Below are 26,950 nucleotides of genomic sequence, written 5' to 3' on the forward strand. Positions count from 1 at the left end.
GCTGGGAAGCAGACGGGAAGTTGTTTCAGAGAAGGGAGGTTGCAAGGAAGTCGGTGTGAAATTGTTTCAAGGGAGGGAGACAACAGAGCCGGAAAGCCAGCGGGGAGCAGAAGGGAAAAAATAGCTGTTCTGTATGATTTTAAGGGATAGCATAAACTCTACAGAGCACTGGTCTGGCTATTGTTTAGCATGTCTGGACAAGCTGAGACCATTGTGACATAAAACATTACTTAAAAATAGCTGTTTGTTTGCTTTGCTTTGCTTAATTGGAAAAATAACTCCCTGTGTCGACCCCAGCCCCATCAGTGAGAGTGGGAGAGCGTGTTGAATGTTACATTCCTATAATGGCATCTCTCTTGAGAAAAGTCATATCTGACTTATTCCAGCTAAGTGTCTGATCCTACAAGGTGCTGAGTGCCTTCTGAATCTCCTCACAGGTCTGGGTGGCCCTGACTAGATACGAACGCTTTGTAATAAAGTTACTAAATAGCAAGAAGGCAAGTATTTTCTAGAAGTTGTTGATGTGCTTGTCTCTAAGTGAGCCCTTCAGGAAGCTGGCAGCTTTCCTAATGGCTTTTTGCTGATGCATCTAAATTGCAGCTTTTATTGAACAAATTGAGAATATCTTCTCAGAAATGAGGATTGTTATGTCAGGACAGAGAATCACAGAAAAAGTCAATTTCCTCTGATACTGAACAAGAGAAACTTTACTAGAATAAGACAAATAATATTATTTGTAAAGCTGTTCTGTTTCTCTGTGATTCACTGAAGTGCAGTGGTTCTCAACCTTTCCAGACCACTGTACCCCTTTCTGGAGACTGATTTGTTTTGTGTACCTTTTGCCTTATAAAATCAAACAAAAGTACAGAAGTGTCACTGCACGCTATTACTGAAAAAGTGCTTCCTTTCTCATTTTTACCATACAATTATAAAATAAATCAATTGGAATATAAATATTGTACTTGCATTTCAGTGTCTAGTATATAGAGCAGTATAAACAAGGCAATGTCTGTATGAAATTTTAGTTTGTACTGGCTTCACTAGTGCTTTTTATGTAGCCTGTTGTAAAACTAGAGAAGTATCTAGATGAGTTGATGTACCCCTTGGAAGACCTCTGCATACGGGGACCCTTGGTTGAGAAGCACAGCTGTAGCACTTCTTCCTAGAATCTTCCATAACCCTTCTCCTGTCTGCCTTCCTACCATAGTTTTACAGAAACAGAACATGTATCCTAACAAAAACCCTCGCTCTTTACCCCACACACGCCAGATAAAACCCTGTCACCCTTTTTGGGGGGGAGTAGGGAACATTAATTGTTGTTATTGGGGAGCATGTGATTTCATCTGCTGAACATGACATCCAAACAACCTTCTGAGTATTTGCTTAGCCCAGGGGAGGAGTCAAGCATTGAAGATTCACAACAGGTCATGCCAGTGCAGACAATTTCCAATAGACCACATTTGCATTTGATACTTCAAATTAAAAAAAGTCACATCTGAGCAAGATAAAAGGTGTGTGAAAGAATACAGACCCTTCTTTCAGATGGCATATGGTGCTTGTTTACACCTGAGCTGTTATATCTTTCAAGGGAAATCTGACTTTTAGCATTTAAATTTGTTCCAAGAGGTTGGACTAAAGGAAATGAGCAAGCATCTATGGAAAAAGTGTTCTAAAACTTGGGAACAGTGCACATCCTGACAGTGGGAATTAATCAAAGCTTGTTTACAAGGGCTATTTTTAGCATAAAAGAAGGGCACTATAAACATTACAACAAGGACTTGCCATAACAGTTCAGAGTTACTGGGTGATCGATTGTACTTTTCTGTGAGCAGGGGAGAATTGATTAAAAAGCTGTAAAAGATTTAAATTTTACACAAACTAGGAAATACTTTCTCAGAGGCAGCATGATCCAATAGCTAAGGCATTGGATGGGGACCCTAAGCACCTGGGTTCTATTCCTGGCTCTACTGCAGATGTGGTGTGTATAACTTTGGGCAGGTCAGTTCACATCTCTGTGTCCCTTCCCACCCTTTGCCTTGTCTATTTTAGACTCTAACCTGTGTGGAGCAGGGATTCTCTCATCATGGCTTGTACTGTGTCTAGCACAACGCAGCTCCAGTGTTGGTTGGGGTCCCTAAGTACAACCCTAATACAAATAAGAAGTTGTAATGTGGTGTGAATTAATCTAAATTTAAGGAGACCAATGAGTAAAATCGAATTTTGCATTCCAGTCTTGAACTTTTATGATCAAGGCACGGTAACTATGCCACAATCATTATTAAAGGAGAAATGAAAAGGGCTCCATTAAAAAGCAAGCCCTTGTTTGTAAGATTCCACAAAGGGGAAAATACACATCATGCTTGTTTCAAAATGTAATTAGCAATTTTTTGAACATAATTTGAGTCAATAATTACCTTCCTAAACCCCTGAAAAAGCTGGAGAGAAGATGCCAAGTTACCTCTGCCAAAGTAAGTGACATCACAGCTACTGTAAACATAAGTCGAAAAAGTCATTCTGTTCTAACCCCCTATTTTCATTCCCTCCCAACTTGCTCAAACATTTTCCTCTGGGGCTAAAATAGCTCATGCTTATGGTCCAGCGCAGTCCACTGGAAAATTTAAAACAAAATATAATGGAGTCATTTCTGAGATATGCTTGAATTACAAAGTCTCTCTGTTTACCTTCCTATCAGTCTGCAAAATTGTGCCTCTATTGAAGTGAATCAGATTTTTGCCATTGACTTAGGACTTGTCTGTACACAAAAGTTGTACCGCTTTAACTATACCAATGTAGTTAAAATGGTGCAACTCCCCTAGTCTGGCCTGGTCACGCTAGTATAAAGATGCTTTATACTGGGATAGTTATTCCCCATGCAGGAAGGGCAATGACTATACCTGTATAAGGCATCTTTTATACTGGTATAGATACATCCACACTAGAAGTTGTACTGGTAAAACTATGGGTAAGAAATCACGCACCTAATCAACATAGTTATACCAATACAAAAAATATGTGTAGACCAAGACTTGGCTGTGAGCAGCAGCAGGACCTACAAGGCGCTAATTAACTACAAGTGAGGATTCCCATTAACTACTGACATTGAGGCTGCCAGTGTTATGCAGCGTTATGCCATTTTTTCTGTACTAATATAACGTTAAAGAAATGGACAGGGTCCGATGCAACAAAGAGTTGATGCTTAAATTTAAGCATGTGCTTAAGTGATCTGCTGAATTGAGGTCCTAGGGCTTGATCGTGCACTTCTTCATGAGTGCGGAAAGGAAGTCATTCTGTGCATGTGTATGTGACATAATACATATGGGAAAGTAACGTAATCATCTGATACTACAAGTAAAGCATTTGTTTTTTACCATTGGTGGTACTGAGTATTTTGGAATACAAAATAGTCTTCCTGCTTTTGAATGGTGATGTCTTGCTAATGCAAATTTAATGAGCTGAGAAAAAAATAGAAAAAAAGAGGCTTCAGTTGGAGCCGGAGAGTCGAGAAGATTAGGTTTGCTGTGAACCCACATGGTGCAGTTTGTTTTGGGTTACGGCCAGGGCCCCTGCTGACTAAACTATTTGCTTCCGGAAGAGTAGTCTTGACATTCTGTGTGCAGCATAATTGCACTTAGAAGGCAGATGGCCACTTACATGAATTGTTTTAACTGGGCGTTATGGTCAAAGTGAATATTATTCAGATCTATTGTGGTATGTTTTCTACCTGCCAATTCCAACACTGGTGGAATGCCATTGAAGTCAGTGGAGTTGCACAAGGGAGGAATTAGGCCCTACATGTTTGTTTTATCTAAATTGTTATGCACAAATGAAATGACATTCATTCATTAGAGCTCAGTCTTGTCCTATGCTGGGCGTGGTGGAAAGTGGCTGAATGATGACTCCACTCCCTCGCTTCCCAACACACCCACACAACATCAGGGCATGATGCCTAAATAAGCTCCCCAGGGAGCTCTAGAATTCAGCCTTAGTATGTTCCTACTGGGCACTTCAGGTATGTGTTCTGCTGGCTATGGGGTATGGTCAGTTCCAGTATGTAGGGGCTGCAGTGTATGACCCACTGAAATTCTCCTAGCCACACCTCTCAGTGCATTCCCATGCCTCACCCAGTGAGGTTGCAGAAAGCCTTATGGAGGCTTGTCTGGTCAATTGACTCATCAAATAATGTCAATTGGCCTGTCAATTGACCGCCTATTATTTGACCACAGTCAAGTATTCCAGCAAAAATGTTCTGATGTAGGCAACGACTACCTTTCTGAATGTATCATGGTGCCATCTGTTAGCAAGCCTACCTAAATATCTTGGTCACTTACATTACTACATGCTAATGCCACCTGTTGGGGGAAAAGGTGAACTAAATCAAAGATGAGCATTTTGATTGGCTGAAATCGTTTAGAACAAACATTGTAGGCATGTATATTTTTGTTTGTATACCAGGCCATCAATGTTCTTGGCAGATTACAAAGCACATTAAACAAGTTAAAAGGGACATTTCCTGTCCTCAAAGCCCGTACAATCTAAACTGACTAGACAAACATATAAAATTAACTCAGAAGGGAGTGGAGAAGGGAAAGGAGGGTTCAGATTCATTAAACCTCCTTCCCCAACACAAGAAGAAAAGAGGCACAGCCATTAAGCTGCTCACCGAGTTGGCCTACTGTCTACCTAGCATAAGAGCATTTTAAAATGACTTTTTCTCTTATAGTTGCTTTGTGTTTGTTTTATTTCTGTTTAATTTCATTTTCTTTTCTTTTGTAACTGTTCTGTCTTGAATAATGTTCACATTTAAATGCTAACCTGACATTGCTAGAAAAAATAATTATTCTTTCATCTTTTAGAACTTCATTTCATTGTTTCACATTTTTCTGAGTTAAAATATCTCAGTTAAGTAAATTTGTTTTAGGAATATGTATCTATCTAAGGCTAAGTCTATTGGAGACCATAAAGTCTTTCTTTTTTGCTTTTGCTGTGGTTACTGTTCTAATAAAGTAATGCTTTAAAATATTTGACCATTTTTGACATTATCTGATAATATTTTACTGGTCAATTGACCGATTATATTTTGGACTGGTCAAAGTGCTCAACCGTAGGTATAAGTAGGATTTACCCTTTAATCTTAAATCATTAATTCTTAGGTAGGTTAAAGTAAGAACAATTGATCTCCATTTCTTTCCTGCTAAAATATATGAAATAGATAAATATGATATGTATTTAAAAGTAATAGCTACTTCAGTATTCTAGCAGACTTCTGAAATCAGTGTTTTCAGTAGAAATGGGAAAAATCCCTAAGGATGAATCCATCAGTATAGGGGTAGGGAAAAATGATAATTTTCATTTCCATGAATACATGTTTCTTCTGTACTAGAATAAGCAAAGCATAGGAGTTAATGCCTTCTTGATATACTGTGAAACCTGTACAGGAGGCTTCTGCTAGCCAGCCACCTTTCGTCTTAAGAGCCTGACCTAAACTAATCACAAACATATTGAAGGTGATTTTGTTTTAGACGAACATCTCCTTTAAGCAAATTATTTTTATCTGTCTCTTGACTAGTACCTTAAGAGAGGTTTCAGCACTGGAATGTAGGAAGAGAGATTCACAAAATCTAGGCATGAACTAATCTGCTTGTGCAAATGAGTACTTGGGGGTGTACAGATCAGGCACATTTGCTTCTGCCATTACATGCAGGTTCAGTAATTGCAGGTGCAAATCAGGTATCTGCAAATAAGGTATCTGAAAATCAAGGCCATAAATGTCCTTAGTAGTAACAGGCATTACATACACTTTTGATTGGAGAATAGACCCTGTGTGTTGCAGTAGTAATATTAAACAGCAATAAAGAAACAATACATTCTTCTTTGAGTGCTTATCAGTGTATATTCTGCTGTGGCGGGGCATGCACCCAGTGCACTTGAGTTCAGATTCTTTTGGTCAGCCGTGTCCATTGGGAGCTGTGCCTGCACTCTGAGCATAGAGCTGCACTGCACCTGGGAGTGTGTCTCCCAGGCAGGTAGACAGATGTGCTAGCTCTGGCCCAAATAGTGCACTAAAAATAGGTTGGATGTTGCAGCACGGGCAGCAGTATTGGTTAGCTCTGTGAGTTCAAGCCCCCCCAACGCCCTGGGTCTGTAGTTGGGTGGCCAGCCCATGCTGTCACCCACGCCACAGCATCCACACTGCTATGGTTAGCATGCTAACTTGAGCAGAACTAGCATGTGTTGGTCTACCCAGGTTGGGAGACACCTTTCCAGCTGCAATGTAGATACACAATGTAGATACACCTCCAACTGAGGATGTAAAGGGCAGGATGACCCCAACTGCCCCTTAGTTCTGTCTCTCCGTGGCAGTACCCTCTTTGCTCACTGTGCAGCTTACCCATTGTTTTGTAAATAAATAGCTGTCAGTTAGTGACTATTGTTAGTTTAGCCCGGGGTCGGCAACCTGCAGCATGCATGTCAAAGGTGGCATGCGGGCTGATTTTTAGTGGCACACTGCTGCCAGCCAGGGTCCTGGCCGCTGGCCCTGCTCAGCCCGCTACCGGCCTGAATGGACAGAACCCGGGCCGGCAGCGGGCTGAGCGGGGCCAGAGGGACCAGCGGCTGGGACCCCAGCTGGCAGGGGCCAGTGGACGGAACCCCAAACTGGCTGCCAGTCTGGTGTTCCATCTGCCGCCTGCACTGCCGATCTGACACACAAAACCTTTTACTGGCACGCAAAGCCTTAAATTAATGAAGATTTGGCACACCACTTCTTAAAGGTTGTGGCCCCTGGTTTTAGCCTTTTCTTTTTTCTTCAGTAATAAGGAATTTTGGTTTTGCCTCAGTGTTTGCCCTAGTACAGGGAACCAGGGATCAATCATAATGACTGAACACAAATTTCCAAGTTGCCCTTCATTCTGGCAGTAATGTCTCTCAGTAATGGGCATGCCAGATGCTTGTTGTATCCGGGTACGCAGCACATTACATAGTGATGGTCCATCTGTAAATCAGTTTCTAAGTGCATCGAAGGCGCTATGGCATCTCACCTGAAAAAGTTCCTGCTAGAGAGGTCAGTGAGTCCCCCTTCAGGCCCTGGGTGCCTTGGGCAGAAACCGTTGCGTGCTCATTATCTAAAAGGACTCCTGCTGGCTCTTCTACTTACTGAGTTGAAACAGCTGATCCTCCTTGCCTGGTTAAATCTCAGGAGACAAAGGGGAGGAAAAAGCAGAGTCCACAGAGGGAAGAGATCTAGGTTTCCATCATCAGGTCCTTCCTTGGGAGTCACAAATCCTTTCAATGCTCAGCTGAATGGGGAGCACAAGGCACAAAAGGGTAACTCTGGCACCCAGTCAGGCACCTGTGATGATAAAATACAGGTAGGATCTGATGAGAAACAGTCAAATGAAAAAAAGTCCCATTCAATTACATCATGTAATGGCAGACAGCTAAAAAATGGCAAGTTTTTAAAGTGCTTATATACCAATGCTAGAAGTCTAAATAATAAGGTGGATGAACTAGAGTGCCTTGTATTAAATGAGGATATTGATATAACAGGTATCACAGAAACGTGGTGGAATGAGGATAATCAATGGGACACAGTAATACCAGGGTACAAAATATATCAGAAGGACAGAACAGGTTGTGTTAGTGGGGGAGTGGCACTAGGTGTGAAAGAAAGCGTAGAATGAAATGAAGTAAAAGTCTTAAATGAACCAAACTTTATCATAGAATCTCTAGAGATAGTAATTCCATGCTCTAATAAGAATACAGCAGTAGGGATATATTACTGACCACCTGACCAGGTTGGTGATAGTGGCTGTGAAATGCTCAGAGAGATTAGAGAGGCTATTAAAATAAATAATTCAATAATAATGTAAAAGCAGCAAAGGATCCTGTGGCACCTTATAGACTAACTGACGTTTTGCAGCATGAGCTTTCGTGGGTGAATACCCACTTCTTCGGATGCAAGTCAATAATAATGGGGTATTTAAACTATCTCCATATTGACTGGGTACATGTCACCTCAGGATGGGATGCAGAGATAGTTTCTTGACACCTTAAATGACTGCTTCTTGGAGCAGCTAGTCCCGGAACCCACCAGAGGAGAGGCAATTCTTGATTTAGTCCTAAGTGGAACACAGGATGTGGTCCAAGAGGTGAATATAGCTGGACCGCTTGGTAATCGTGACCACAATATAATTAAATATAAAGTTCCTGTGACAGGGTAAACACCACAGCAGCCCAACACTGTAGGATTTAATTTCAGAAAAGGGGACGACACAAAAATGAGGAGGTTAGTTAAACAGAAATTAAAAGCTACAGCGCCAAAAGTGAAATACGTGCAAGCTGCATGGAAACTTTTGAAAGACTCCATAATAGAGGCTCAACTTAACTGTATACCCCAAATTAAAAAAACATAGTAAGAGAAACAAAAAAGTGCCACTGTGGCTAAACAACAAAGTAAAAGAAGCAGTGAGAGGCAAAAAGGTATCCTTTAAAAAGTGGAAGTTAAATCCTAGTGAGGAAAATAGAAAGGAGCATAAGCTCTGGCAAATTAAGTGTAAAAATGTAATTAGAAAGACCAAAAAAGAATTTAAATAAGTTAGCCAAAGAGTCAAAAAGTAATAGGAATTTGTTTTAAGTACATCAGAAGAAGGAAGTCTTCTAAACAACCAGTGGGGCCACTGGATGATCAAGATGCTAAAGGAGCACTCAAGGACGATAAGGTCATTGCAGAGAAACTAAATGAATTCTTTTAATTGATCTTCACAGCTGAGGATGTGAGAGAGATTCTCAAACCTGACCCATTCTTTGTAGGTGACAAATCTGAGGATCTATCCCAGATTGAGGTGTCCTTAGAGGAGTTTTGATAAACTAAACAGTAATAAGTCATCAGGACCAGATGGTATTCACCCAAGAGTTCTGAAGGAACTCAAATGTGAAATTTCAAAACTACTAACTGTAGTCCATAACCTATTATTTAAATCAGCTTCTGTGCCAAATGACTGGAGGATAGCTAAAGTGATGCCAATTTTTAAAGAGAGATCCAGAGCTGATCCTGGCAATTACAGGCTGGTAAGTCTGACTTCAGTACTGGGCAAACTGGTTGAAACTATAGTAAAGAACAAAATTGTCAGACTCATAGATGAACATAATTTGTTGGGGAAGAGTCAACATGGTTTTTGTAAAGGGAAATCATGCCTCACCAATCTACTAGAATCCTTTGAGGGGGTCAGCAAGCATTTGGACAAGGGGGATTCAGTGGATATAGTTAGATTTTCAGAAAGCCATTGACAAGGTACCTCACCAAAGGCTCTTAAGCAAAGTAAGCTGTCATGGGATAAGAGAGAAGGTCCTCTCATGGTTGGGTAACTGGTTAAAAGATAGGAAACAAATGGTAGGAATAAATGGTCAGTTTTCAGAATGGAGAGAGGTAAATAGAAGTGTCCCCCAGAGGTCTGTGCTGGGACCAGTCCTATTCAACATATTCATAAATGATCTGTAAAAGGGGGTAAACAGTGAAGTAACAAAATTGGCAGATGATAAAAAACTACTCAAAATAGTGAAGTCCCAGGCAGACTGCGAAGAGCTACAAAAGGATCTCTCAAAACTGGGTGATTGGGCAACAAAATGGAAGATGAACTTCAGTGTTGATAAATGCAGAGTAATGTATATTGGAAAACATAATCCCAATTATACATCTAAAGTGATGGGGTCTAAATTAGCTGTTACCTCTCAAGAAAGAATCTTGGAGTCATGGATAGTTCTCTTAAAACATCCACTCAAATGTGCAGCAGCAGTCAAAAAAGCGAACAAAACGTTGGCAATCATTAAGAAAGGGATAGATAATAAGACAGAAAATATCATATTGCCTCTATATAAATCCATGGTACGCCCACATCTTGAATACTACATGCTGATGTGATCACCCCATCTCAAAAAATATATATTGGCATTGGAAAAAGGTTCAGAAAAGAGAAACAAAAATGATTAGGGGTATGGAACGGCTTCCGTATGAGGGGAGATTAATAAGACTGGGACTTTTGAGCTTGGAAAAGAGATGGCTAAAGCAGAATATGATTGAGGTCTATAAAATTATGATTGATATGGAGAAAGTAAATAAGGAAGTGCTATTTAATCCTTCTTGTAACACAAGAACTAGGGGTCACCAAATGCAATTAATAGGCAGCAAGTTTAAAACAAACAAAAGGAAGTATTTCTGCACACAACGCACAGTCAACCTGTGGAACTCTTTTCCAGAGGATGTTGTGAAGGCCAAGACTATAACAGGGTTCAAAAAAGAACTAGATAAATTCATGGAGGATAGGTCCATCAGCGGCTATTAGCCAGGATGGGCAGGGATGGTGTCCCTAGCCTCTGTTTGCAAGAAGCTGGGAATGCGCAATAGGGAACGGATCAGTTGATGATTACCTGTTCTGTTCATTTCCTCGGAGGCACCTGGCAATTGGCCATTGTCAGAAGACAAGATACTGGGCTAGATGGCTGTTCTTATATCACTTCAGGACTGAGGCCCCCGGTACTACCCACCCCAATACTGATGTCATCCTCTCAGCTCTCTGTGGCATCAACATCTTCAGTACTGAAGCATTGTACAGAACACCTACTAGTCTCTTCAGTACCAGATTCCCTGCTATTGGCAGTAGTGAGGGTGCCTCCCCTGGTACCAACCATTGCTCCTACACAGGTATTGAGCATAGGCGCCGACTCCATGGGTGTTCCAGGGCTGGAGCACCCATGAAAACAAATGAGTGGATGCTTAGCTCCGACTGGCAGCCAGATCCCCCCTAGCGTCTCTCGCCTGCCAGCAGCCCCACCGATCAACTCCTCCCCATCCTTCCCTGTGCCTCCCGCCCATTGCAATCAGCTGTTCCACAGTGTGCAGGAGGCACTGGGGGGAGGAGTGGGGATGGAATGTGCTCGGGGAAGGGGGCGGAGCTAGGGGAGGAAGAAGTGGGGCAGGAGCAGGAAGAGGTGGGGTGGAAGTGGGCCCTGGGGCTGAGCGGGGGTTGAGATCCCCTGGGAAAGGAGGAGCCAGCTCCTGTGGTACTGAGTACTTAAGCAATATTGATCAGAGTTCAGTCTAAGGCATTTCCCAGCCCATCAGCTGGTACAGTTTGTCCTTTCCAGGATGACTGTTCATTCTCCTCCTCAGACTCTGAGGGCAGTAGAAAGGTTTCACTCGTTTCTTCTCTGAGGTCTGGGCATTAAGACCAGTATACACCTGAGAGGGAATCTAAAGCCTGGTCTACACTACGCGTTTAAACCGGTTTTAGGAGCGTAAAACCGATTTAACGCCACAACCGTCCACACTAGGAGGCACCTTATATCGATTTTAATGGCTCTTTAAACCGGTTTCTGTACTCCTCCCTAACGAGAGGAGTAGCGCTAGTATCGGTATTACCATATCGGATTAGGGTTAGTGTGGCCGCTGATCAACGGTATTGGCCTCCGGGCGGTATCCCACAGTGCACCACTGACCACTCTGGACAGCAATCTGAACTCGGATGCAGTGGCCAGGTAGACAGGAAAAGCCCCGCGAACTTTTGAATATTTCCTGTTTGCCCAGCGTGGAGCTCCGATCACCACGGGTGGTGATGCAGTTAAAAATCAAAATAAAGAAAGAGCTCCAGCATGGACGATGCGGACGTGATCGCTGTAAGGGCAGGCAAAACTGTTCTATCAGCGCTCCGTTACAGAAGACGAAATTCAAAATCATTTTTTAAATATCTCCAGACAGACGCCATAGCAGGGACTCAGCGCACTGCTGCGTGGCAAGCGTAACGGAAAGCCAAAGAATCAAATGGACGCTCATGGACTGGAGGACTCAAGCTATCCCACAGTTCCTGCAGTCTCTGAAAAGCATTTGCATTCTTGGCTGAGCTCCAAATGCTTCTAGGGTCAAAAACAGTGTCCGCGGTGGGTCAGGGCATAGCTAGGCAATTTACGCACCCCCACCACCCACCCCCAGAAGTGAAAGGGAAAACAATCCTGTCTTGACTCTTTTACATGTCACCCTATCTTTACTGAATGCTGCAGATAGACGGGATGGTGCAGCACTCAACAACAACATCCTTCCTCCCACCCCGCCATGGGTGGCTGATGGTACAATAGGACTGCTACCCGTCCTCATCATCAGCCTATTGGCACATGGGGCAGTGCAAAAGGACTGGTAACCATACCATACCAACTTGCTTGGGACAGGTCGATCAAGGTCGCCTGGTCCTAATTTTTCCTGGTAGATGGTGCAGTATGGCTGATATCCATCATCGTCATAGCAACAGGGGGCTGAGCTCCATCAGCCCCCACCCTTCATGTGTAAAGAAAAGATTCAAGTGCCCCTGAACTAGCAGAGGGATGCACTCCTTACTGTCCTGTCTGGACTATCATAGCAGCTGGAGGCTGCCTTCACTAACAAGTCACTGTGTCTTATTCCTGCATTCTTTATTACTTCATCACACAAGTGGGGGGACAATGCTACGGTAGCCCATGAAGGCTGGGGGAAGAATGAAATGAACAGGAGGGGTTGTTGCAGGAGCACCCCCTGTGAATAGCATACAGCTCATAATTTCTGCAGGATCTGACACAGAGCAGCTGTGCTCTCTGGTTCTCTGATACAGTGGTTCTCTAGTACACTTGCCCATATTCTAGGCAGGACTGATTCTATTTTTAGATACCAAAAAGGAGGGATTGACTCAGGGAGTCATTCCCAATTTTGGCTTTTGCGCCCCTGGCTAAGAGCAGCCAGGGGCACTTATGACAGCAGCAAATGGAACAGTGCAAAAGGACTGGTAGCCATGATCATCTTATTACCAATTTATGGATTGGTAGATGGTGCAGTATGGCTGATAACTATCTCTGCTGTCATGCAAAAGCAAAAGCATGCTGCTGTGTAGCGCTGCTGAATCGCCTCTGTCAGCGGCATCTAGTACACATACGGTGACAGTCACAAAAGGCAAAACAGGCTCCATGATTGCCATGCTATGGCATCTGCCAGGGCAATCCAGGGAAAAAAGGCGCGAAATGCTTGTCTGCCGTTGCTTTCCCAGAGGAAGGAGTGACTGACGACATTTACCCAGAACCACCCGCGACAATGATTTTTGCCCCATCAGGCACTGGGATCTCAACCCGGAAATGCCAAGGGGCGGGGGAGGCTGCGGGAACTATGGGATAGCTACGGGATAGCTACCCACAGGGCAACGCTTCAGAAATCGACGCTAGCCTCGGACCATGGACGCACACCACCGATTTAATGTGTTTAGTGTGGCCGCGCGCACTCGATTTTATAAAATCTGTTTTACAAAACCGGTTTATGCAAATTCGGAATAGTCCCGTAGTGTAGACGTACCCAAAGACTTAGTTTAATTATCTTAGCCTATAGAATCTCAAAGAGTTATAGTATTTCCTGGTGTGTTATAGTATTCCCCTGGGAATACTCTTATGCTTCCCAACACTCTTGGCCTTATTAGGTTCCATGGGGAATGAGTCATGCTAGAAAGCCAGAGTCTGCATCTCAGTCCAGAGCTAGGTCACCTTATCCATCTCACAAGGGAACTCTACAACAAGCATAGTCTGTTCCACAGTCTGCTGAACAGACTGGTCATGGCTCTGGTGAGGAGTCGCTGACAGAAGACCATCCCATCCTAGCATTCATCTCATCCACATCCCCTGTAGAGACTGTGGTACCTATGTCATCTGCCTGGACTCATCCACATCCCCTGTGGAGACTGTGGTACCTATGTCATCTGCCTGGACTCATCCACATCCCCTATAAGACATTCAACAAAAAGCAATATCAAATGATTGAAAATTCTACATCACAGCTCCAAATGAGACTCACCAATTACTAGGCCCTGTTGGTGAAGCACAATTATATGAATTGAGATTTCATATCTAAATTTGCAGACAAGATTCTGTCATGCTGTCTGGAATAGCTCATGGTTGTGAGTGCCTAGCTCAGGGAAGACTGTCAGAAAACAGGGCAGACACCCCAAACTAGTGGTGTGTTCTATAATTAGATTTCACCGAGCCAGTGACAAATAGGAACTTCTGGATCACAATACCAGTCTTATCATGGAGTCACAGACAGTTCCCATACACTCTCCAATCTATCTTGCCACCCAGACAAAGTGGACTTTGTTATAAAATAGTTACTTACACCAAAAATCACATCACATTTAGGTTGCTTCCAGTCCCAAGAAACCAGTCACTTACCCCAGATTAGTTGGTACTTTAGATCTTATACCAAAGATAACACTAGTAGCCAATTCTGTAGTAAACTAACTAAACATTTATTAGCTAAGAAAAGGAAATGAGAGTTATTGAGAGCTTCAAGCATGGAAAATATTTGCACAGGTGAGTCAGAGTTTGTAATTTCAAATGGTGGCAGTGATGTAATAAATTGCCAGTTTTCCAAGTCTTTTCAGGAAGCCCATATTGTCTCTGGGGATCTCTGCTTTGCATCTGGTACCCTTCCCTGTAAGAGTCCAGATAGTCCATAGATGCAGGATCCTTCCTTGAATCCATACTTATAGCTTCTTCTCACAGAAATCAAATTGATAGTGTCACTTTACATGTGAACTTTTCCTTTGATTACGGAGAGTAAGGAATGCATTTTGAGTCTTTGACCTTCAAACATCACACACAATGACCACTTTCTTTGAAATTAGCACTTTTCTGTTAAAGTTCTTCATTTGCATTCCACAAGGCTTCTTTCTTGCTTGATGGCTCATATGATAGGTTATGTAGTTACAGGGCTATACACTATGTAAATGTTTGCTACTCTATTATAATGGGATACAAATAAGTGAAAACAATGCAAGTAACATCCCACTAGTTTTCATGAAGTTTAAACACTAAGTACACTCTTATACATTTAACCATCACTTTGATCAATATTAATATACAAGCAAATTGGCCTAGGGCTCTGGCATGAGCTGGCACCTGGTCTGCCAAGTGTCACACCTTCCCCAAGGTACTAGGGAGAATTTTAAGTCTTTGGTGGTCAAAGGCCAACTGGTGCTGCATGCTACCCTCCAAGCAGCTATTGATCTACAATTACAGCTTCTAGATTTATGGCTACCTCAATTGCCAGAAGGAGATCCTCTTGGCTCTAGTCATCAGGGATCCCTAAAGAGGTACAAATTACAACTGAGGATCTTCGTTTAAGGGATGTGATACTTTCACTGTGAAAACAATGAAGCTTTACACTTTCTGAAGGACTCACGTACCACAATAAGGTCCTTAGGAATCTATACTCCTGCATCAAAGTAGAAGCACTTTACTCCTCAACCACAGGAGAGGCACCCAATAAAGACAATTTGAAACTCCAAGAAAGTGCCAAAAATTCCATAAAAGGAAGTAATCTGCATCCACCTCATCAAGGCAGCAGATCTAAGTGCTTGGTCAGGAGCAGTGTACATATTCTTCTGGATATTCCTGTTTTATCCCCTTCTTTTGAGAATCTTTTATTTAATTTTCATATGATCTGGATCATCATCACTATGGAGCTCTGTACCCTGAAAATCATAGAAATGGGTTATTCCATCCAATTCCAGACCACCCTCAGCCACAATCCCCATACATCTTCTCCATCCCTTTTCAGGCCCCCTCTCATCACAGCAGGCTACATCAGGATGTGCAGTCATTTCTAAATCCCAAAGCAGTGGAAGAAGTGCCTCAAGAGAAAGAGGGCTGGTGCCTTATTTTGGACCTGAGGCAGCTGAACACCTTTATTCACAAGCTCAAGGTCAGGAAGGTGGCTCTGTCCTTGATAATTCTAACCCTAAATCCACTTGACTGGTACACAGCATATGACCACCAGGATGCTTATTTCCATATAGCAATTTGTCCTGCACACAGAAGGTATGAGAGTTCAAGTGGGCAATTTGTACTCCCAGTGTAGGTTGCTACCATTTAATCTATTGACAGAATCAAGGATATTCACAAAAATGGCTACCAGTAGTGGCAGCTTATCTCAGAGGACAAGAAGTGCAGGTTTATCTTGTACAGAACATCTGCTACTCTCTTTAGCCTCTTTAACAAAAAAAAGTTGAATCAACAGCGAGATGACCCCATTCAGTGGTCTCTGTTCTCTCTTAGACCTAGAGAGGTGAAAAGTCAATACTAATTCCCATTCAAGGGATAATCATGGTGTACCTCCAGCATGGCTGAGGCAGTTTTGGTGCTTGAACCTAAAAAAATCTCTCCATCAAATCTACTGTACAGTTGCCTCCCCAGCTAGAGCAGAGGTGGGCAAACTACGGCCTGTGGGCCATATCCAGCCTGCAGGACCCTCCTGCCTGGCTCCTGAGCTCCTGGCCCAGGATGCTAGCACCCGGCCCCTCCCCCGTAGCATCAGCTTACTGCGCTGCCGGTGCAATGCTCTGGGCAGTGGGGCTGTGAGCCCTTGCCAGGTGCTCTGTACTGCGTGGGGGTGTGGCTGGCTCCAGCCGGGTGGCGCGGGTGCCTGTCCTGGTGCTCCAGCCACCTGTGCTACAGACAGCATGGTAAGGGGGCAGGGGGCAGGGGGGATGTATAGAGGGCAGGGGAGTTTGGGGTGGTGGTCAGGGGGCGGGTGGTCAGAGGGTGGGGAACAGGCAGGTGGATAGGGGTCCGGGTGGTCAGAGGGTGGGGAACAGGGGGGTTGAATGGGGAAGGGGTCCCAGGGTGGCAGTCAGGAATGAGAGGAGGAATTAGATGTGGCAGCGGGGGCAGTCAGAGGCAGGGATTCTGGGGGCAGTCAGGGATAAGGGGTGGTTGGATGAGGCAGGAGTCCCAGGGGTGGTCAGAGGGCAGGGAACAGGGGTTGAATGGGGGCAGGGGTCCCGGGGGAGAAGTCAGGAATGAGAGGAGGGTTTGGAGGGGGCAGTGGGGAGCAGTCAGGGGCAGGGGTTCTGGGGGTGGTCAGGAATGAGAGGAGGGATTGGATGGGGCAGTGGGGAGCAATCAGGGACAGGGGATCCAGGGGTTGTCAGGGGACAGGGAGAGGTGGATGGGGCAGGGGTCCCGTCAGGAGGCAAGAAGCAGAGGGGGTCTGATAGGTGGTGGGGCCCGGGCCACACCTGGCTGTTTGGGGAGGCACAGCCTCCCCAAACTGGCCCTCCGTACAATTTCAGAAACCTAATGTGGTCCTCAGGCCAAAAAGTTTGCCCGCCCCTGAGCTAGAGGTAATAACTCAAATGGCTTATCTTCCACAAGAGAGATTCCAAGACCTGTCCATCTACCTACAAGTTCATCCCAAGATATTGGTGAGGACTTGTCTCAGACTTAGGACACAATGGCTCCTCCACCTATGTAATGCAGCGTGACAGACTTCATCTTCATTGCATGCAAGGTTGGTTGAAGTCTCTGTATCAGCCAAGTGGTCATCACCTGGATATGTCAATGCATGTTCCCCCAGAACAATATAGAGGTATTCCACATTTTCATGCCCTCTGGTGCCTTGGTTCTTAAAAGACCGTCTGAGGGTATATCTCCCAGTCAGAGAATGTCCCACTCCTTGGGATCTAAATATTGTACTGACAGACTTAATGGGCCCACCCTTTGCACCGTTAGCTACACAATCACTATTTCATCAAAACTGTCTGCCTGGGAGCAGTACTATCCTCCATAAGGCTAGGAGAGATGCAAGCACTAGTGCAAGGGCCCCCATGTACAGTTTTTCATAGAAACCAGGTGTCCTTGAGACCTCACCCAAAGTTTTTTGCCAAGGTAGTCTCTGATTTCTATCTAAACACCATTTTATACTCCCATCTATGTTTTTCCCCAAGCCACATTCAAACAAAGGTAAGGCCAAGCCTCATGCCCTAGAAGTTCTTAGGTACTCTCTTTCTACAAAGCCAGAACTAAGCCATTTAGGGTATCCCCCAGATTGTTGATACCTTATGGGTACAGAATGAAAGGTCAGGCCATTTCAACATAGAGACTTTCTAACTGGATTTCTACTCATATCCGACTGTGCCGTGAGTTAGGAAACGTAGACCCGCCAGTGAGAGTGACAGCTCGCTCTACAGGAGTGCAAGCAGCTTCTGTTGCTGCTTTGAGAAATATTCCAATGCTAGAGCTCTGTACTTAGGGTCCAGTGCACATAGTTGCCCAGTTTTGCTCCATAGTGGAAGTGTCAAAATCTGATGCTAATTTTGGTAGGGCCACGCTTTGTTCATTATTTAGGTAGGCTCCTAGTGCCCATTTCTTATGATATAGGTTATTGCTTGTGAGTCCCAAGAGTGGAATATATATAGGCAAGGACTCGAAGAAGAAGAAGAAGAAGAAGAAATAGTTACTTACCTTACAGTAACTGTGGTTCTTCAAGATATGTTGCCCATATCTAGTCCATGAGCTGCCCTCTTTCCCTGCTACCACAGAGAGTCTCACAACACCTGGTTTCTATATTGGTGAAGGAGCTGAGGAGCAGTTGGGGTTGCTCCACCCTTTATGGAGGCACAAGGTCATTCATATTACAGGTGTGGCCCCCAAAGGACACTGCTAGCCAAAAGAATCTGAACGTGAATGCACTGGGTGCATGTGCACCAACAGTGGAATATATATATGGACAACACTTCTTGAAGAACTACAGTTACTGTAAGGTAAGTGTTTCTTCACCTTTACAAAAGATGTCTTCTCTCTTCCTAACGATGGACATGTCCCCTTCAGACCCAATGCAGGTGGTCCACCCAGTTGTCATCCTTCCCAAGAATGCACACGGAGGGTTTTTCTATAACCAGCATTCTGGCATCAGAAAAGCATTTTGCTATTTGGTGTGATTAGAAAGTAAGCAGAAAAATTATGGCTCTGAAAACTGATTTTTTTGGCCACTTTCCTTTTGTTTCAGTATGTGCTGACAATGAGAGTGACCTAGAGACAGACCAGCAGATAGACAACTTGTACCTGAAAGCTTTGGAGGGATTTATTGCTGTGGTGACACAGGATGGAGACATGATCTTTTTGTCAGAGAACATCAACAAATACATGGGCCTCACGCAGGTAATCTGTTCCCTACTGCTTTCAAAGAGCTGCCGTTGCAACATAATTCCTAGAAACCTTGACATAGTTTCTCTGTCTTCACTGTGCTTCTGACTAATTCAAATTATGTTTAATAAAGCTGTGATCTCATTCAGTGAAAGACACAGTGAGCAAATGTAGCCCCTGAGTGACACTGCAGCACTCTGAATCAGCACCTTGAGCTGTCAGCCTCTCCGTTTAAAACTGAGGTGCCTGGGTGCAGGATATTCTCAGTGAAGGGTTCTCAGATCTGGAACACCATTTTCCATTTGGCCTGCTAGGCCCCAGATTTGGAGGCTACAAGACTGGCCTACGTTCACAATTTTTTTTTGATAGGGGAGTGGTTTGTTTGGGGTTAGGAGGGATCTTTTTAATGTCCGAGTTATAGTTTAAGGCCAGAAGGGACCATCAGGTCATCTAGTCTGACCTCCTGTATGTCACGGGCCACCAACAGCACCCAGCACCCATGCACAAACCCAACAGCTGAAATTAGACCAAAACATTGTAGCCCGCAGGAGACTAAACTGTTATGTGCCACAAGGAGAGAAGAGGAGGGACCAAAGTGCCCCAATGCCTGAGGCACTGCCTATGCTAAGATTCATCTGTGGCATGGAGGGCCATTGACTGCCATAAGTGCAGGGCAGGGAGTGGCTGTGCAGGGGCTGCTCAGCATCACATGTACCCCAAGGTAGGGGAGTGGCCCTACAAACACTGTGAGAAGATAGATCAGGGACAAACAGAGCTAAGGGCCACAGGATCTATCTTGCTCTCATCCAGTTGTCCTTACATACCTTGCACATGGCATTCAGGAGCTGCAGCTGCCATTCCAGTCCAGAGCCTGGAGCAGTGACTGCAGCATGTGTGGGAGAGCTGTGGTGTCATGTTCTCCGGGTCCCCTTGCCCTTCTCTCACGTGCAGCCTGATTACTTGGATGTTGTCAGTTGGATCCAAAGGTTACTGAAGTCAATGGGCCCTTCGCATTGCTGAAGTGAGTTACCAATCAGTTTAAGGGTTAAATCAAAATGCACAAATGAATCTACAAGGTATAGAATCTAAATAATAGCTGACAAATAAGAGTGGGCTAAAATTATTGCTGAGATATGCACACCATGACAGTTGCACACACCGGGGTTAAATTTGGCACGTTGTGTCTCCAATATCATTTCTGGTTTTAATAGTTTAGGGCCAGATCTTCAGTTGGTATAAATAGACTTAGTTTCACTGACTGATTAGTTTGTTGAGGATATCTAGCTTATAGCTCTAAGCTTAAGAATTATTTTGTTGTTACCCAAAATAGCCTCAAAAATGCCCCAGAGAAATCATATTTTAGGGAAACAGGTAAAAGAATGTGAGGAACTGAAATTATCATCAAGAAAAGATCAGAAAAGTTGTATTGCTTTTGCCTTTTCTCTGATCGCATTGAATGAATCAGTGTTCCAAAATAGTCTTCTGTATTATTAAATTGTATTTATTCTCCTCACTTTTGGCTAAATATATGTATTGTTTTCTGAACAGGTGGAATTAACTGGACATAGCATATTTGACTTTACCCACCCATGTGACCATGAGGAAATTCGAGAGAATCTGAGTTTGAAAACTGGTAAGAAAAAAGTTCAAATCGTTGATGTATTCTTCTTCTTTGCCTTTTAAACACCCCAATAAAGCAACCAACAGATAGCGGAAGTTAGATAGTGGCCACGGGCAAATGGGAATGTTAATGCCTGGAGTAGTATTTGGCATCAACATCATTTCCACTGTTTTTAAAACTCTGATTAAATATAACAGCACTAAGAACTGTGTGTTCTGGTGCTTTCTTGTTTCTAACCTAAAACAAATGCAATGTCTTCACTTGCAATAGTTCGCAAAGATTATGTACCATAGGCTGAAATACGGGTTAAAAATGAACAGGGCTCCCGTACCATTTAAGTCTTTACACCCCAAACCTGTGCAAACTGCTCTGCATGGGTAGACCATTGCCCTTGTACAGAGCCCTGCTTGATTCTGTGAGGCTCTGCATGGGTACAGGAGTCTGCTCACATGAAGTAGTTTTCATGCTTGAGGAGTTCAAATGGGACTAAAGTGGCAGAAAGGTCTAATATTTTATCCTTGGAGGGGATTTATTTTTCACACTCGTGCTAAATATTACTTAAACCAAGAGTGCACAGGGCACAGATCTTGATGTGGAAGGTAACAATTTGAGAACCAAACCATCTGTTGTTATCTACAAATCCTTTATGCTTAAAAATAAAAGAGAGAATTTTAAAAAGCAACACAAACACCCCCCAGCCTGTGCAAAAAGCTTATTATTTTTTCCTCACCTTAGGTCCAGGCTTTGGAAAGAAAAGCAAAGAGATATCCACAGAGCGTGACTTCTTCATGAGAATGAAATGCACTGTTACCAACAGAGGCAGAACTGTGAACCTCAAATCTGCCACATGGAAGGTATCACATTTTAGCCATAACAAGTTTTATTGATGAAAGTCAGATTGTCTTTTCAGCAAGTACCTTTTAAACTAATGCCTTGTTATAAAATCATTATTTGTTTCAGGTCTTGCACTGCACTGGACAAGTTAAGGTGTATAACACTTGCCCTCCTCACACACTGTGTGGGTATAAGGAGCCTCTCCTCACCTGCCTTATAATAATGTGTGAACCCATTCAGCACCCGTCAAACATGGATATCCCACTGGACAGCAAGACTTTCTTGAGTCGCCATAGCATGGACATGAAATTTACCTACTGTGATGACAGGTAAAGAATCTACTAACTGTTCCTTGCCTAGGAAGTTTCTGATTTATCTTTATTAACAAAACAATCAATTAATAGGAAACCACAGTCTTCCTTCGCAGTGTTCTTTCTATTTGAACAGGTTAAATTATTTCACACTAACAAGAGTGAAATTCTTCCATTGGCTGTTCCTGCAGTCCTGGAGAGGAACAGTTTTGAGGAATGTCAGTCTCCATTTGGATTTCTAATTTGAAATCAACAGGTTAAGCAGGGATGATTCCTTCAGTGGGTGGCTAGTGTCCTGTACCATAGTTCTCCAAGCCACCCTGAACACTAGGAAAGGAGTTTCTATAAGGTCTCATAGAGTGCGGAGACAATCCCTTTCTTTCCTACCCATGCCAACTGTAATCTCCACACAACCTTGGAAAACTGTAATTAAAATTTACCAATTTAGGCACAGAGGGTCAAATTAGGACTGATGCACAAGGGAAAGATTGTAAAATCCATGTTGGTAAATGCATGTGAGATTATAGAGGTGAGTCTAGAGCATTGGTCTCCAACCTTTTTATGTCCAAGATCACTTTTTGAATTTAAGGGCAACCCAAGATCTACCCCACCCCTTCCCCAAGGCCCTGCCACTTCCCCAAAGCCCCACCCCACTCACTCCATCCCCCTCCCCGTCACTCCATCCCCCCACCTTCACTGACTTTCACCAGGCTGGGATAGGGGGTTCGGGGTTCAAGAGGGGGTGTGGGCTCTGGGCTAGGGCCGAGGGGTTCGCAGTGTGGGAGCAGGCTCTGGGCTGAGCCTGGGGCAGGGGGTTGGTGCAGGAGGGGGTACAGGGTGCTGGCTCTGGGAGGGAGGTCAGGACTGGGGCAGAGTGTTGTGGTGCAGGAGGGAGTATGGGGTGCTGGCTCTGGGAGGCTGGCTGAGGGCTGAGAGTTGAGGTGCAGGAAGGAGTTTGGGGTGAAGGAGGGGGTATGGAGTGCGGCCTCTCGCCGGGCAGCACTTACCTCCGGCAGCTCCCAGTTGGCGGCGCAGCGTGGCTGCCATTAAGGCAGGCTCCCTGCCTACCCTGGCCCCATGCTGCTCCTGGAAGGGGCCAGTGCGCCCCTGCACTCCTGGGAGAGGGTGGGGGGCATGTGGCTCTGTGTGCTGCCCTTCTCTGCAAGCACTGCCTCCACAGCTCCCATTGGCCACAGCTCCCTGTTCTCTGCCAATGGGAGCTGCAGGGGCAGTGCTTGCAGGCAGGAGCAGCACGCAGAGGGAGACCCCTCTGCCCCACGGGGCGATGCTGGCCGCTTCCGGGAGCCTGCCTTAGTGGCAGCCACGATGCACCACCAGAGATTGCGATCGACTCGGAGATCCTCTAGGACCGGTTGGTGACCTCTAGTCTAAATCGGTGTAACATGCATGACCAGGAAGGATTGGAAGGAGGTGTACTGTACACCAACATAAGTGCGCTCTTGGCTCTAGGGTTGCCAACTTTCTGATGACAGAAAACTGAACACCCTCACCCTGCCCCCTGCCCTCTGCCCCTTCTCCGAGGCCCCATCCCTGCTCACTCCATCCTCTGTCACTCGCTCTCCCCCACCCTCGCTCACTCATTTTCACCGGGCTGAGGCCAGGGGGTTGGGGCATGGGAGGGGGTGAGGGCTTTTGCTAGGAATGTGGACTCTGGGATGGGGCTGGGGATGAGTTCAGAGTATAGGAGGGGGCTCTGAACTGGGGCAGAGGAGGGAGTTCAGGGCGCGGGCTCTGAGCAGTGCTCACCTCAGGCGGCTCCCGGAAGTGGCAGGCATGTCCCTGCAGCCCCTAGGTGGAGCCACGGCCAGGCCACTCTGCGCACTGCCTCTGTCTGCAGGCGCCACCCCCGCAGCTCCCATTGGCCATGGTTCCCGGCCAGTGGGAGCTGCAGAGCTGGCACTCAGGGCTGGGGCAGCACGTGTAGGCCCCCTGGCCACCCCTGTCCTTAGGGGCCGCAGGGACATGCCGGCTGCTTCCTTAGCCCCTACTGTGCCACTGACTGGACTTTTAACTGGAGACCTGGCAACCCTACTTGGCTCACTTATGCTTACCTCTGAATTGGGCAAAAATCTGTTCCCTGGCCCTTTACCATCATGATTGATGATAAGGGGGAAAAATGAGATTTTTACTCTCAAATCTATAATAAATAAATATTCTCCCTTGGCAAGTAGAATATTGCAAGCTCACTGTTAGAAGACGAGACAATTCAGAGCAATAGCATTCGCCCTTTAGGTCTTAAGAACTTTACTGGTAACATAAATCCATTTTTGTTGTTTTTTAAAAAGTGAGGTAATATATGGGCTTGTTCCTTACTCATGTGCTTTCCCGTATTTTGTGGATACAAATTAAGTGCTGTTTTCTGGGTCACTTGGATCAGTATGTTACCAGCTGGCTAATCCCGTAGGGATAGAATTTTCCAATGGAGAATTTGTAAGAATTCTGTAATAGGTTTGCTACAGCTATAAAGCAGAGATGCATTTCTTTTGCCAAGTGAAAGGCAATTAATCTTTGATGTTTATTCCTCCCCTTTTAATTTTGCAAGATCATGCACTTTTCTGGTGATTCTGACATAATGACCCAGGACCAAAAGTCTTGTCTCAAACTTTCAACTTTTGGGTCAATATTTCTGCCCTCTACCAACTCTGACACCAGATTATACTTTACATTTCAGGGTTTTACCAATGGTATTATGTTCTAGTTGAGTGTTGGCCCCAGTCTTGAAAACACGTACACATACACATGCAACACAGGAGCAGTGTCATTCAAAGCAGCATGGTTGTCATTGGGACTTTACACATGCTTAATGTTAAGCACATGCAGAAGTGTGTGCAGGATTGGGGATTTAGTTAGTTAATTTCTTTGGTGCTTTGAAGACTTTTAAATGGTTGCAAGTAAGAGTTTTAGTATTTTACATAATGTTGTGAAGCAGCCACAGAAGTTAGTAATTTTGGCAGCTATGAATGTAAGAAAGATTAGAAATGTACCATATGACTGGATAAAGGCAACTTGTGACTGAGATCATTGCCTCCTTCAGACTTAGTAGCAAACATATCATTATTAGAAATATATTCTGAAGATTGCAACATGAGTCTACTCTGCTTGGACAGGGAGAAAGCGGTAGTGTAATAGGCGGTAGCTGCCTTACTTTCTTTTGTTTTTTAAAAAGATGTTTGAATTCTCAGAGTATGAATGCAAGGGCTGGGACTAGTGATATCCTGCCTCCCAGCAGTGAAGAGTGGACTGAATGTGAAACACACAGGTAGATGAGCACCATGCGCTTGCAAGTATCCATTGGTGGATGTGTGGGGAGCTCTTAGAATTAACAGAAAGGCCTGATTCTCAAAAGAGAGTTCTAAATTGTCTTCAAAGTTTCTATATGATCTTGATTGCGTGCACACATCCCCACACTCATGCACATTCAAAAGCTGCATTCTCACAGGGAAATTCCTTGAGGACAACTTATGTAGCACCTTTGAAAATTTGGCTCATGAGATGTTGTAGTGAGATCACTTCAATATAATAACCAGATCATTTAAAAATTTATTTGAAAACCTAAAGTTGTTGTAGTATCATTTAAAAACAAGATGTTGCTGCTGAAAAAATGTACAGTGCTGACTCATAGTGAACAGGGGACCACAAACAGGGGAGTTTGAGAGGGGCAGAAGGAAATCCCCCTGCTGAACGAACAAGGTGCAAGTACTAATCCTGGGCTGAGTGAGTTTGTCTGGCTGTTTGTGTTTTTCCTTCTCTTTCAGGTTATTTCAGTTACAGGATCAGCTGGGATTGTGTGTCTGGGGACTGTTTGAGCCTTTGTTTCCTGGATCATAGAATCATAGAATCACAGAAGACTGGGGTTGGAGGAGACCTCAGGAGGTCATCTGCTCAAAGCAGGACCAACACCAACTAAATCATCCCAGCCAGGGCTTTGTCAAGCCAGGCCTTAAAAACCTCTAAGGATGGAGATTCCAGCACCTCCCTAGCTAACCCATTCCAGTGCTTCACCACCCTCCTAGTGAAATAGTGTTTCCTAATATCCAACCTAGACCTCCCCCACTGCAACTTGAGACCATTACTCCTTGTTCTGTCATCTGCTACCACTTAGAACAATCTAGATCCATCCTCTTTGGAACCCCCTTTCAGGTAGTTGAAAGCAGTTATCAAATCCCCCCTTATTCTTCTCTTCTACAGACTAAACAATCCCAGTTCCCTCAGCCTCTCCTCATAAGTCATGCGCTCCAGCCCCCTAATCATTTTCGTTGCCCTCCGCTGGACTCTCTCCAATTAGTCCACATCCCTTCTGTAGTGGGGGGCCCAAAACTGGATGCAATACTCAAGATGTGGCCTCACCAGTGCCAAAAAGAGGGGAATAATCACTTCCCTCGATCTGCTGGCAATGCTCCTACTAATGCAGCCCAATATGCCGTTAGCCTTTTTGGCAACAAGAGCACACTGCTGACTCATATCCAGCTTCTCGTCCACTGTAATCCCCAGGTCCTTTTCTGCAGAACTGCTGCTTAACCAGTCGGTCCCTAGTCTGTAGCAGTGCATGGGATTCTTCCATCCTAAGTGCAGGACTCTGCACTTGTCCTTGATGAACCTCATCAGATTTCTTTTGGCCCAATCCTCCAATTTGTCTAGGTCACTCTGGACCCTATCCCTACCCTCCAGCGTATCTACCTCCCCCGCCCACACACACAGTTTAGTGTCATCTGTGAACTTGCTGATGCAGTCCATCCCATCATCCTGATCATTAATAAGGATGTTGAACAAAACCGGCCTCAGGACCGACCCCTGGGGCACTCCGCATGGTACTGGCTGCCAACTAGACATTGAGCTGTTGCTCACTACCTGTTGAGCCCAACAAGATAGCCAGCTGTCTATCCACCTTATAGTCCATTCATCCAATCCATACTTTTTTAACTTGCTGGCAAAAATACTGTTGGAGACCATATCAAAAGCTTTGCTAAAATCAAGATATATCACGTCCACTGCTTTCCCCATATCCACAGAGCCAGTTATCTCATCATAGAAGGCAATCAGATTGGTCAGGCATGACTTGCCCTTGGTGAATCCATGTTGACTGTTCCTGATCACCTTCCTCTCCTCCAAGTGCTTCAAAATGGTTTCCTTGAGGACCTGCTCCATGATTTTTCCAGGGACTGAGGTGAGGAGATCTTCCTTGATC

At 44.6% G+C, this 26,950-nt stretch overlaps 1 protein-coding gene across 1 annotated transcript in view; it reads left to right on the forward strand.

Annotated features, from left to right (window-relative positions):
• The window catches only part of EPAS1 (endothelial PAS domain protein 1), a 152,828-nt gene that overhangs the window by 82,979 nt on the left and 42,899 nt on the right, over positions 1-26,950 (forward strand). Inside the window, exons 3-6 of the mRNA XM_045009139.1 lie at positions 18,842-18,993; positions 20,527-20,611; positions 21,335-21,453; positions 21,560-21,762. Coding sequence (XP_044865074.1) covers positions 18,842-18,993; positions 20,527-20,611; positions 21,335-21,453; positions 21,560-21,762 — 559 coding nt within the window. The remainder of the gene's footprint in view (positions 1-18,841; positions 18,994-20,526; positions 20,612-21,334; positions 21,454-21,559; positions 21,763-26,950) is intronic.

This window comes from Mauremys mutica, chromosome 3 (assembly GCF_020497125.1).
Source record: "Mauremys mutica isolate MM-2020 ecotype Southern chromosome 3, ASM2049712v1, whole genome shotgun sequence".
Taxonomy (NCBI): Eukaryota; Metazoa; Chordata; order Testudines; family Geoemydidae; genus Mauremys; species Mauremys mutica.